Below are 12,108 nucleotides of genomic sequence, written 5' to 3'. Positions count from 1 at the left end.
ATGATTTCGACATGAACTATGGAAGACCAAAACTCGCAAACGAGTTGCGGTCGACGAAATAATCCTCAAACATCAACGGATCGGGATGATGGAGAGCCGCGTCAGTCACAACGCGGGTGCAGTCGGGCGGGCACCTGCATTTTGGCAGGTGCCAGGTTTTAGGTGTCGGCATTCTGGCCGACTGGATGCATCGATGACCACTCCAGTCATCTGCTTCCCATTTCCGTGAGCGGGCAAATCCCTTACGAGCACATTATTGGCCTTGCTGTTCTCACTGGTCCAAGTCGAATATCTCATTGACGAACGCCAATATCTCCGTCATGATCATGCCTCCCGTTTTCAAGATCAACAGCAATGATGCCTTCGGCATATGGGCTAAAGCAGACGAAGGTTGATGACACGAAGATGGATAGAACAAGACCTCGAAACACTCTGGGGGAAGGATTAGTTTTGTTGCCCTGGAACGCCATTGCCAGGACGAATAATCACAATCAAGACATTGTCGACAATGCATCTCTCCTTGTTGGTAACGGCTAGTGCGCTTCTCCCAGGCGCCTTCGCCCATACAATCTTCGCTCAGTTGACAGCTGGTGGAAAGACATATCGTAAGTAATGTCCGGTTGTAGATAGAAGCGCGTACAAAAGTCGATGCTGACCCTTCCCTTGCGCGAAGCGGTTTCCCACGGAATCCGGACTCCCTCGTACGATGGTGTAAGGAAATCCCGCCGCTGTTGTTCCCTTGGAACCTCTGCCCTGACCGCTCCCAATAGCCACAAACCGATCTCAACTCCAAGAACATGGCCTGCAATGGGCCTCCAAATCCAATGACTCCTTCAGACAAGATTATCGATGTGACTGCCGGCTCTACGGTCCAATCAGTGTGAAGGCACACTCTTCAATGTCCGTCTTCTTCCTTTGTCGAACAAAACATGACATGGGCTAACAGACAGTAGCCGGTCCCAACGACGTAATGGACGCTGGCCACAAGGTTCATTACTACTTTTTCGCTCATGAACATATGATGATTGACTACGTCAAAAGGGTCCCGTCATGGCGTATCTCAAAAAGGTGACCGATGCCAAAACCGACAGCGGTGTTGGCAACGGCTGGTTCAAGATCCAAGAAGGCGGCTACAAGAACGGCAAATGGGCCACAAACGAGGTCATTGACAACAAGGGCAACGAGGTTATCCAGAATCCCAAGTGCATTGCGAACGGTCAATACCTTTTGCGCGCTGGGATGGTTGCCCTTCATGGTGCCAGATCCACGAACGGAGCGCAGCTCTACATGGAGTGTGCCCAGCTCAACATCACCGGTGGGGCAGGCACGGCCAGCCCTACGACTTACAGCATTCCGGGGATCTATAAGGTGAGAGAACATTACAGATCGGTATGGGTATCAGAAGAATTGCATGCTGATGAGTATGGACGGTCCAACGACCCGGGTCTTCTCATCGACATCTACTCCGTGAAGACCACCAGCCCTTATGTTATCCCAGGTATGTACCACCTCTGTTCCCCATGCACATTACCAAATCAGATCTAACCTCGACCCTCAATAGGCCCGCCTCTCTTCACATGCCCCTGAGATGGCCTGGTAGTCGAGAAATCCGTAGACACACACAAGTTGAAGAACTGTACGGTGTCACGACCGCACGATTGCCGGGACTGTGGGACTAAGTAGACTTTTTAGCGGTGCTTAGCGGTAATTGTTAGTTGCTCAGAGTGGAGCCCCTTTGTGGAAATACGTCTGCATATCGCAGTAACAAACTCCAGCGGTGCTGTCTACCTCAGGCTGTTAGTACATTATGTTATTGCTGTCCTTTTCCCCAATTCGGCTGTGCGCAACGATCACGGTTTCAACCATCAGCGTCCGAGCAATCATAGAGGTACTCCCGTCCAAGTTCAACACCAGGATCTGATCACGAACACGCTTTCCAAGTGCATCATAGCAGGCTCACAGAAATACTCCCACAGGACTTACCACGGCATTTTCTCCCTCCGGCACATGACGAAAACCGGGTTGATATTGCCGTCGAATCCGCAACCCCACCCACACTCTGCCGACCTCACCATTGTCCTATTCGCTCTCTCTGCTGGGTGCAATCTACCGCCCCACGGGGTTCGTATGTCTTCAATATCGAGATACTTATGGTCCTTGTTGCTTATATTGCTTGTTACGTTTCTAGTAGCAGTCCAGAAATGTCTTGATGTGGCCGCTGGCCCGCTCCATGCCCGACCTCTAATGCCGGAAACGATGCCCACCTTCGGCATTTGAGGGCAGCAACCACAAAGCACCCTCTTTCACAACCCTATATATACAGATCAGTATAACTGTTCATAAACCCTTGATACGCAAGAGCAAGTCCTCTGATTAGCAAGATTAACCCTCCTGCCTCACAATCACCATCACCAGTCGAGCTGCTTCAGTTCCCATCATACCCCCTCCCCAACCACCATGAAGTTCACAACCCTCTCCCTCGCCCTCCTCTCCACCCCCCTCGTCTCCGCGCACTACATCTTCCAATAATTCGGTCTCAATGGCCAGAAATTCCCCGTCTACCAAAACCTGCGCAAAAACACAAACTACAACAGCCCCGTCACCGCTCTCTCCTCCCCGGACCTGCGCTGCAACGTCGGCGGCGCCTCCGGAGCCTCCACCACCACCGTCGACGTCAAAGCCGGAGACAGCTTCACTTTCTACACTGACCAGGCTGTCTACCACCAGGGGCCGATTAGTCTGTATATGAGCAAAGCACCAGGTCAGGTGGCGGATTATGATGGGAGTGGGGATTGATTCAAGATATTTGATTGGGGACCGACGTTTGGGGGGTCTGGGGCGTCTTGGCCTTTGAGGTGTATGTCGCTTCCCTTATTTCCGCTTTTTTTTTTTTCTTTTTTTTTTTCTTCGCGGTAATGATGATGGAATGGAAGAGTGCTGACCAAAATGGGCGGGGAAAAGCGGACTACACCTTCAAGATCCCAGCTTGCATCAAGAACGGCGAGTACCTTTTGCGGATCCAGTCGCTCGCTATTCACAACCCGGGCAGCACGCCGCAGTTTTATATCAGCTGTGCGCAGGTTAATGTTACCGGAGGTAGTGGCAGCAAAGAGCCGGGCCCGTTGGTGAAGATCCCGGGCGCGTTCAAGGCGACGGATCCGGGGTATACTGCTAATGTGAGTTTTCCTTGTCCACGATTTCGTGAGGGAGGAGGGTGATGTTGGGAAATATGCTAATGTGATGGATGCAGATCTACAATAACTTCAAGTCGTACATTGTTCCTGGTCCGTCGGTGTTTAGCTGCTAGGGCTGGAACTGCACTGAGAGACAGTGTATGTACTATATAGATGGGATTTAGCCGGGATAATGTGAAAAGCCAGAAGATGGGAAGGTGGAAGATACTTTTGACTATCGAGGGGATTGGAATATGGAGCATCATTGCAGACGCAGATGACATACATAGCAACAAAGTCCAAGTCCAAAGAACGATGCACAATCTGCTCTGATCATGATTTGGTGTCTGCTGCATTGGAACATCCTCGACGACGACAGTGCAACAATCCACCCACAAGCCCGAAGTAGACAAAAGTGATATGGAGAAAAAAAATCCACGAACGGAAGAGATAAACGAAAAGAGGAATAAAAAAGAAGAAAAAGGTAAAAAAAAGAGATTGTTGGTTAGCTGCAACTCGTTTCGATCGAGTGACCTCCGGGTTATGAGCCCGGCGCGCTTCCGCTGCGCCATGCAGCTTGTTTTGCTGTACTGTTGACTGGGATCTCATTCCTTGACTTTATAAGGTCCACTTGAACCACAGGTCCAACACCCCCTTCAGCAGCACCAAATCCTGGCAAGATGCTCTAATTCTGGTCACGACAAAGGAAGCTTAGTGCAATAACACACATAACGAAGTCGAGGGTGGTATTTTTGAAAGCCTTCTACCCGATTGAGACTTGTATTTGAGTCTCAGCTGGTGTCACTGGCATACTTTCGCCGAGTGTCTGCTGAGTGATTGACGGGAGGTTCGATGCCCCTGTCGCGGAAGGTACGCAGCGGCTCGAGGAAGCTTCCCGGACTGGACCACGGGTGTGAGTCAAGAAGGTGCATCTCATGCCACTGCGATTCTCTGCAGGGTTCAAAGGGCCTTCGGTCCCGATGGGATAAGCAGATCGATTTTGAGTCTCCGCATCGTCCGTGTCCGGGTCGCAAATAGGGCAGTCACGATTGACACCCTCGGTGAGAGACGGGATTTATCACAGTCACTTGCTTGAATCTCCAGACGGATGACTGCCAGATGTGAAGTTTAATCCAGGTGGTCAATTCAGTTGGAACAGACCAAGTGCATGTATGACTTTTACGCGATGGGATTTACGGGAAATCCTCGAGCACACGAATCGAAGCGGGTGTGAGTAACGATTGAGCTTCCAACATTTGCATATACAGCTCCTAGCATTTCAATACGAAGGTGAATGCTGATATTGCCGTCCTCCCCAGCACAATATCCTACTTTTGACCACGTGAATGGCACATCAGACTCCTGATACACAGAAGAAACAGAAATTCCCCCTCTGGGAAGTGGGGACAAGATCGATAATACGATCCAAACCCTCCAAAGTGTTCCCCGCCCGCCTCGCTTACTGAAGAGCCTGAACGATGGAGTTGTAGGCAGCCTTGGGGTTCCAGTTGGAATCGAAAAGGAGCGGGTTGCCATTGGGTCTCCACGAGTCCTGCGAGTAATGGTCAGCATCGCCGTCTGTATCACAATCAGTCGCCAGGGAGGGGACAAGCACTTACCGGATCGCGAACACCCCAAACGGTAATACCAACACACTTGGGCTCACTCAAGCATCCCTTGGTAATAGTAGCATAATCACCAGCATTGTTACCCTGGATATCGAGCTCCGTGACCGCCACCTCCTTAACATTGGCAGCAGCAAGCGCCTTGATGGCGCCGGCGAGGTTGCTGCCGCCTCCGGAGCTGATGTGGCCCTGGGTGCCGATGCCGTCGATGGGCACGCCGGCGGCGACCCACTTGTTGACGTGCTGGACCATGCCCTTGGTCAGCTTGGCGGCGTTGGGGCTGTCGAGGTTGTAGTCGTTTATGTACAGCTTGGCGCCCGGGTCGGCCGCCCGGGCCGCCTTGAAGGCGATCGAGACCATGTCTTCGCCGAGGACTTGGTAGAAGACGCTGCTGCGGAGGGAGCCGTCTTCGTTGAAGATTTCGTTGGCGACGTCCTGTCGGGAGAGTCGTGTCAGCGATTACGCCCACATGTTGACGGGTATGAATACAGGTAACTTACATATCCACGGACCTTGCCCTTGTAACGGGTCATGATGGTGGTGATGTGGTCCTGGAGAACCGTGGTCAACGTGCTTTTGTCGCGGATGTTGCTGACCCACGCGGGAAGCTGCGAGTGCCAGAGGAAGGTGTGGCCACGGATGGTCTTGTTGTTGGTGGTGGCCCAGTTGACGAGGTAGTCGGCCTGGCCAAAATTGTATTTGCCCCTCTGGCTCTCAGTGCTATCCCACTTCATGCTGTTCTCAGGCGTGACCTGGCCGAAGTTCTGCTGCAAAACGGCCGCGTTCTTGCCCGAGGTGAGACGGCCCTGGTCGGTGCAGGCACCGAAGTAGAGCTTGCCCTTGGCCTTCATCAGAGTGTCGATGCTCTGGCTGGCCTGACGAGCCTCCAAGTTGTTGTCGGGGGTGGGTGCTGCCATGGCCGCCAGAGGCGCCAATAGCATCATGAGATTGGCCTTCATGGTGAAGAAGTCTGAACCTGTGAACCGAGAGAATGAGGCTTGAGGATGGGAAGGGTGCTTCGTCTAACGTTCAGCTCTTGACTTCAGCACCGGCGAGGCAACGCCTTTAAATACAGCACTTTGGTCAATGCCAACCCAGTTTCGATATCTCAAACGGCCATGCTAGCCGCACCATGGAAAAATTCCTTAACTTCCAGCTTGGCGATAACTTTGAGCTCATTGGGCCGGCTGATAGGAACTCGATCTTCTGGCGCCGTCTTTTCCATTTCTTCCGCGTACCTGATCGTCAATGCTTGAGATGCCCTCCAACCATATTCGACGCTCGATCGTGTCAAGTGATGCGTTTGAAGTCCATGCCACTACGGGGATCGCAAAACATAAACGCCGCCAATCGGTCAAGTATACCCCATCCAGCATAAAGGTGACCTCCAGTTTTAGCCGAGTGTTTCGGGGGTTGATCTCCGTCAGTGACCCTATTCAGGAAGTAGTTGGCCCGTGACATTCCGCCACTTTATCCCATGCGCGCCAATGGAGGGAGCGCTATCGACGACTGCGACGTTCTCTGACACCAATTCTCGGGCATTGGGGGAACGCATAACAGAAATCGATGCCAAGGGTGTTTCATTTACCGGGCGGAGGCTCAACTAGCTTCCCCAGATGCATAAACTCTTGAAGTGATGCCCGAGAATTCGGGTTTCCGTCTCCGCCCCCCAGAAAGAGGAAAGCGGCTTTTCACAGCACGGGTACACGACACCACTTGAAGTCGCCGACTACCCGTCTTCCACATGTATTTCCAGCAGAATAGTGTTTAGCCGTCAACTCTGCAGCATCGTAGGCCCGACAAAGACTGGAAAGCCCACGACGCCTTATGAAGCGCGACCGAAGTAAAAGATGTTGAGAGATTAGTTGGAATGGCAGAACAATGTGTTTTTGAAGCGCCACCTTCACACTAGCAGAAGGCAAATTCCGAGTTCAGAAATAAGAGGAACAAAGAGCCCATATTGAGAGCTGGAGTCATGTTGACTTTTTTTTTCTACTCAATGAGGCTCGGGATACCCTAGAGTTGCTGGCGGAGTTTGCAAGAGTGCCACAACACTGCAAGTCTCCGAAACTGGGCAAAATCGGGAGTTGATGGGAAACGTTCTTCGGAAAATATCGAAGTGGGAGCCGGTCGGCGAGACGGGCACCGACGCATTCGACCCCACGGGTTTGTGGGGCTGCGCCGGGAGTCCAAGGCCCGGGCCGAGGCCGGAGTGGGGTCCGGAGCCCCGGAGCCAGATCGAACGAAGTTCCTAGAAATATCGAAAGCAAGACCGAGACCAACAAAAAAAAAAAAAAAAAAAAAAACCCAAAGAAAACCAAAGAAACAGGATCGCAACCGTGTCTGGCTTGGCAACGGTTTTGAACGCCGGACACGTGAGTAACAGACCGTTTCGGCACTTAGAGGCGTTGAGATGGGTGACCGGCGAGGGCCGAATAAAGCGCCAGAAATGCGAGGATTATGAGAGAGCGTTGGAATGGGAGTCCGAGGGTGTGATTCGCATGAGAAGGGGAGGCAGGTCTTCCATTTCTTTCCTCTTTCAGGTCTTGGGTGGTTTTGGGTGCGACATTACGGTGACACTGATCGCTTCCAAGTTGTCTATTGTCGGAGAGATGCAAGTACGTTATCGTTTACTTTTTGATTCCCCGTGATGACCTCTAGTTTCGTTTTCTTCAAGCTTCCTTGGGTTGTGGTGGTGAGAAGATCGACTGCCCTGCTGTTTGAGTTTGTCTCGATATTGCGACACAGCACCGACTTTGACTGTGCTATCTGCAACGATGACAGGCCGAACAAAAACGGGCTATAAGCGCTCTCAAGTGTCGCCTGGCCTAGTACATTGAAAGCCGTGAATGTCTGGTGTTAATATTGAGGACGGTGGTGATGGCGCATCAAATGTTTCTGGAACTGGTTAATTCCTCAGCTGGGGAGGATGAAGATCGGAAATTCAAGGAGATGAAGTGCGATGTTGCAGGATCAAATAATGCGCATGCAGAAGCAATGACTGCACAGGGCCCACCTGCTGTCACCTGTTTGGCAGGCATTAGGTCCTTCTCTCCAGAGTTTCGCCGTGTTTAAGTCTTGGCCGCCAGCCGGCCGTCCTGTCATCAGTCATCACCACGGCAGCCCAGAAATGTAGCGCCACCGGCTTGGCTTCCGGAAGAGATTCATGTCCGTGAAGGGGCATTCTGGAATGAAAAGGTAACCTTTCCCACCGGCCGTTGCGGTTACGGGTGTGCTGTTCCGGTGCTAACGATGCTGGGGCACCCCTACCACAGCATGCTGACGCGACGGGGACCGTTCGCCAGCATCGACCAACTGGAAGCTTTACCGCTTGGTGCTGGCCCCATAATCGCCCATCATGTCCCCTTGTGCGACCTCTGCCCTGAAAGTGGAAAGCCCAGACTCCAGCGACTCCAGAACGACATCCAGCGGCCGCCCTACCCGACCGAAACCTCACCCGGCGCGACGGGTCACGGAGCACCGCACACAACGTTAACGGGGCACAACGGGCCAACATCCAGCGCCACGTGTTGGCGGCGGGGAACTCCTCCAGTGGCAATCCATCAGTCAGCATCCAGTCAGCAACAGGGACAAGCGTCAGTTTGCGGTTTGCCGTTTGTGCTTCCAAACAACATACCTCGCCAGCCAGGTCGCGCGACGCCGACGCCGACGCCGACGCCCATCGGACACCTCCGCGAACAGAAAGATCGCCCCGAGAACCAAGAAACCCACACAGCCTATCGAGGAACAGCAATTGCGCCATTCACGAACGCCCTCCGAGTCGTCATCACCGAGTCCCGAGTGTCGACGGCAAAGAGGCGTCGCCGAAAAGATACGGGGGGCGTTACGGTGCGACACGACATTCGATCCAAGTCGACAGTCGTTGGTCGTCAAACGAGAAGGGGAAAAAATAGCGACCGTGGGGACAAGTGGAAATGTCTGAAGCTTCGGGGGGAGAGGGGCAGGGGAAAGGGAAGGGAAAGGGGAAGCGACCATATCAAGGCGATCATTGCGACCAAGAACAACCGAGTCCAGTGCTCAACCAGCCGACCCAGCAGAACCGCCAGCATCCTTCGTATCAACCGCCGCCACCACCACCACCGCCATCACAATATTCGCGATCGAGCACTTTGCAATCGCCATTACAATCGCCGTCGCCGCTTCCTTTCCCGTCGTCATCTTCGTTGCCAAACTTGCCAGCTTTGGCCCCCAAACCGGCCCCGGCCCCAGTACCAGAGCGAGCACAGACATACCTGACGCAACTACCACCAACGCGAACATCGACGCGCCTGCCAACACCAGCCTCTCCGTCGCCCTTGCCGCCACGATTACTACCGCAACCGGCACGCTCAAAGACTGCGCCAAGTGTCCCCGGCGACGTTTATTTCCAACACACCCATCAATACTACGAGCCTTTCCGCGACGACGAGGCCATTGAAGCCGCCATATCAGAACATCAGCAACAACCGTCGACATCAGGCGCGTCAGCTTCCTCCTCATCAGCACATCCGTCATCGTCGTACGTGTACACGCCGGTTTCCGAATCAGCGGTGTCTACTTCGTCGTATGTGCCGGCGGCCACAGAAGTCGAGGATCTAGCACCAAACGATCCAGCTTACGCTCGCCATGTCGCGAATAACGATCCGGAAAGGGAGGCCATGGTGTCGGGTGACCACATCAATAGCGGGCAATTTTCAGCTGGGCTGAGTGTAAGTGAGCAAAGGGTAATTTTCCAGGACTTCCCTCACGGATGAAAAGATCATGGCGGCGAAGGAGTTAGCAAGTGCTGGTGGCGGACCTGAATGGGAAGCGGCTCAACAAACGCAGCACAAAGCAAGGACAAGTGCTGAATCATATACTCGCGAGAACCAGGTGGACTCCGACGCAGACTCGGCTATGGGCGACATAACAGGGGCGTAAGTGAAAACAGTCTTTTTCTTGCAGCGCTCTCCCACATATCCTTCCCTCCCCTGAAGGTTTCACTGCTGGCGGGACGTGAACGGCTATCTGACAGTTTTGCCTTCCTTGTGCGCCCCGCTCTTACAGACTGTCGACATCCTCGTTACGATCCAGCATTTACAACTACGTCGAAGAACATGGGAGGACGTTTCACAGGTACAAGCAGGGCAGTAAGTGTCTCGGGTGCAACCTTTCACGTGGACGGGAACTGACCTTGAGCCGGCAGAGTACTGGATGCCCAATGACAAAGTTAGTGTTACGTCTGGCCTTTTCTTGAGGGGTACGTAGGGAGCTGACCGTGGGATTTTGCATGGAAAAGATTGAGCAGGACCGATTAGGTAAGTTTCCACGGGGGAGATCACCGAGGTCGGGCACATGGTCTCAGGATATTAACACCCCTCGCTGGCAGATCTACAACATGCCGTGTTTATGCGCCTTCTGAAGGGGAAGTTTGGGTTAGCGCCAATAACAAATCCACAGTCAGTCCTCGATATTGGTACAGGTAAGGTTGTTCAGGCCCAGATTACACGAAATTCCACTAACGAACATCAATAGGGACTGGTATATGGGCAATCGAGTTTGGTGAGCAGAAAACAAGGCGGCTTCGAACACTTTGTAATGGTCGACTAACAGTTGGTATTTTCAGCAATACAATATCCAGCGGCTCATATAGTAGGGACTGATCTAAGTCCCATACAGCCCGAGTAGTAAGTAGTTATCCACTTACCGTTTGTTCAAACATGGGCATGCTGTCGGAGCCTCGTATCACCGTCAACAGGCTAACTCCTTTCACCAATTAGTGTACCTCCCAACTGCCATTTTGAAGTAGATGACGCCGAAGATGAGTGGATTTTCTCGCAACAGTTCGACTACGTCCACCTCCGCTTAATGTTCCACGCCTTCAAATCCCACAAAGAAGTCATGATCTCCGCCTTCCAGCAACTGAACCCCGGCGGCTGGATGGAGTGGCAGGACTACTACCCCCACATACAATCGGTGGACAACACCATAGCTGGCACCGCCCTCGAGCGCTGGACGCGGATGTACGTCGAGGGCGGTCAACGGCTGGGGAGAGACATGCTAGCACCGAGAAGGTACAAGCAGTGGATGGAAGAAGCCGGGTTCGTCAACGTGGTTGAAGAGAAGCTCGTGATACCGGGGAACCCGTGGCCTAAAGGGAAGGACCAAAAGGTGATGGGCGTGTGGCAGATGACCAACTTTCTTGAGGGTGTGCATGCTGTGAGCATGACTATTTTCACAAAGGGGTTGGGGATGTCGCGGGAGGAGGTGGAGGTGTTTTTGGTGGATGTGAGGAAGGATATTCGGAATCTGGGGGTACATTTTTACTTTTTGACGTAAGTCTTCCTTTTCCTTCTCTTTAAACCTTTCCCCTTCCTCAAAGGTACCGGGGTTAGGCCAAACATCTGACACTGACATCACCATCTGCAGATACATTGTCTACGGACAGAAACCACCGATACCCAACAATTACGCACGATCAGTCCGGTCATCACGGTCGGCGGCTATATAAACAGAGATGACGCAAGGTTACACAGCACAGTTGGAGAGTTGATGATGGGACGGAATATAGAGGGGCACAAAAACAACATGGGCAGGCGTCTTTTTGAAACACTTTTGGACACTCGTTGAAGTCAGATACCATACCAGGCAGGGCCGGGAAACACAAAGCAAGCGAGCGTGTCTTTCTGTCCTTTCATGGCAGAACTTGAGCACTTGATATCATATACCTATACCGCGGGAAAATGGCTTTCGGTTTGGGGTCAAAGGAACATTGGAATCAAACAAAAAATTATCTCTGGGACAATACATATCCCGTCCCTTTTTTTCTGTGATTTTTCATGACGACGGCAAGACCGCGGTTTTTTTTCTGCCGACCGACCGTCGATAATAATACTACATGGTCAGCAATGCTACCGCAACGGCCGACGATGGCAAGGGTCAAGTAAGCATGAAACATCAAGCGTTTTGGACGTAGTAGAGCTGCGAAGAATAAGAAAGAGGGCCGAGTGACGCCCATTAGCAAACCAGACGTTATAGCGACATTTACAAGGGGGATGATGGCGCTGATATCATAACCATAGGAGCTATGCTTGACCTTTGTGGCGTCTCTGGGGTGTTGTTAATGCGACCGCCATCATGTCCCCAGGAATGTCGATCTTATAGGAAACAATGTCGAAATATGAAGATTCAATTTAAAGATTGAAGCGAACATCACCATGTCAAATGCAAGTCATGTCAAGATCTCAAGATCGAGTTATGCGAGCGAACGGAACCGTTGCTCAGCACGTGGGAGGAGCACGAAATGGGAAATGGGGAGAAGGCAGGTGCAA

General features: G+C 52.4%; 3 protein-coding genes and 1 non-coding gene across 4 annotated transcripts; 2 read left to right on the top strand and 2 right to left on the bottom strand.

The window, feature by feature from the left end:
• Window positions 1–1,050: 1,050 nt before the first annotated feature.
• On the top strand, window positions 1,051–3,307 carry B0H65DRAFT_443885 (glycosyl hydrolase family 61-domain-containing protein; the record flags this gene model as incomplete). The annotated part of the gene is made up of 5 exons (XM_062825652.1): window positions 1,051–1,498; window positions 1,763–1,902; window positions 2,548–2,761; window positions 2,986–3,176; window positions 3,251–3,307. 5 exons carry the CDS (start codon window positions 1,051–1,053, stop codon window positions 3,305–3,307), a joined length of 1,050 nt encoding a protein of 349 aa, XP_062680922.1.
• A 372-nt stretch (window positions 3,308–3,679) lies between these two features.
• Window positions 3,680–3,751, bottom strand: B0H65DRAFT_t302. The gene has a single exon. It is a non-coding gene; the product is annotated as a tRNA-Met (tRNA).
• Window positions 3,752–4,521: 770 nt separating this feature from the next.
• B0H65DRAFT_241266 (endo-1,4-beta-xylanase) lies at window positions 4,522–5,901 on the bottom strand. The gene is made up of 3 exons (XM_062822324.1): window positions 5,299–5,901; window positions 4,793–5,233; window positions 4,522–4,725 (listed from the first exon to the last, which is right to left on the bottom strand). Exons 1-3 carry the CDS (start codon window positions 5,755–5,757, stop codon window positions 4,633–4,635), a joined length of 993 nt encoding a protein of 330 aa, XP_062680921.1. The 5' UTR covers window positions 5,758–5,901; the 3' UTR covers window positions 4,522–4,632.
• A 2,255-nt stretch (window positions 5,902–8,156) lies between these two features.
• B0H65DRAFT_428275 (S-adenosyl-L-methionine-dependent methyltransferase) lies at window positions 8,157–11,298 on the top strand (the record flags this gene model as incomplete). The annotated part of the gene is made up of 10 exons (XM_062824749.1): window positions 8,157–8,186; window positions 8,228–8,647; window positions 8,713–9,507; window positions 9,671–9,714; window positions 9,845–9,927; window positions 10,167–10,259; window positions 10,313–10,339; window positions 10,404–10,464; window positions 10,558–11,112; window positions 11,226–11,298. The coding sequence occupies 10 exons, from the start codon at window positions 8,157–8,159 to the stop codon at window positions 11,296–11,298; spliced, it is 2,181 nt and encodes a 726-aa protein (XP_062680920.1).
• Window positions 11,299–12,108: the final 810 nt, after the last annotated feature.

Source organism: Neurospora tetraspora (assembly GCF_033439725.1).
Source record: "Neurospora tetraspora strain CBS 560.94 chromosome Unknown B0H65scaffold_5, whole genome shotgun sequence".
Classification (NCBI taxonomy): domain Eukaryota; kingdom Fungi; phylum Ascomycota; class Sordariomycetes; order Sordariales; family Sordariaceae; genus Neurospora; species Neurospora tetraspora.
This window is presented reverse-complemented; position numbering and strand designations above follow the sequence as displayed.

Excerpts from the sequence above, each read along its gene's own strand:
- B0H65DRAFT_241266 (XM_062822324.1), bottom strand. The coding sequence starts at position 5,757 with ATGAAGGCCAATCTCATGATGCTATTGGCGCCTCTGGCGGCCATGGCA. Across the intron at positions 5,234-5,298 it reads AGGGCAAGGTCCGTGGATAT|GACGTCGCCAACGAAATCTT; the intron begins GTAAGTTACCTG and ends CTCTCCCGACAG. Across the intron at positions 4,726-4,792 it reads TTTGGGGTGTTCGCGATCCG|GACTCGTGGAGACCCAATGG; the intron begins GTAAGTGCTTGT and ends CATTACTCGCAG.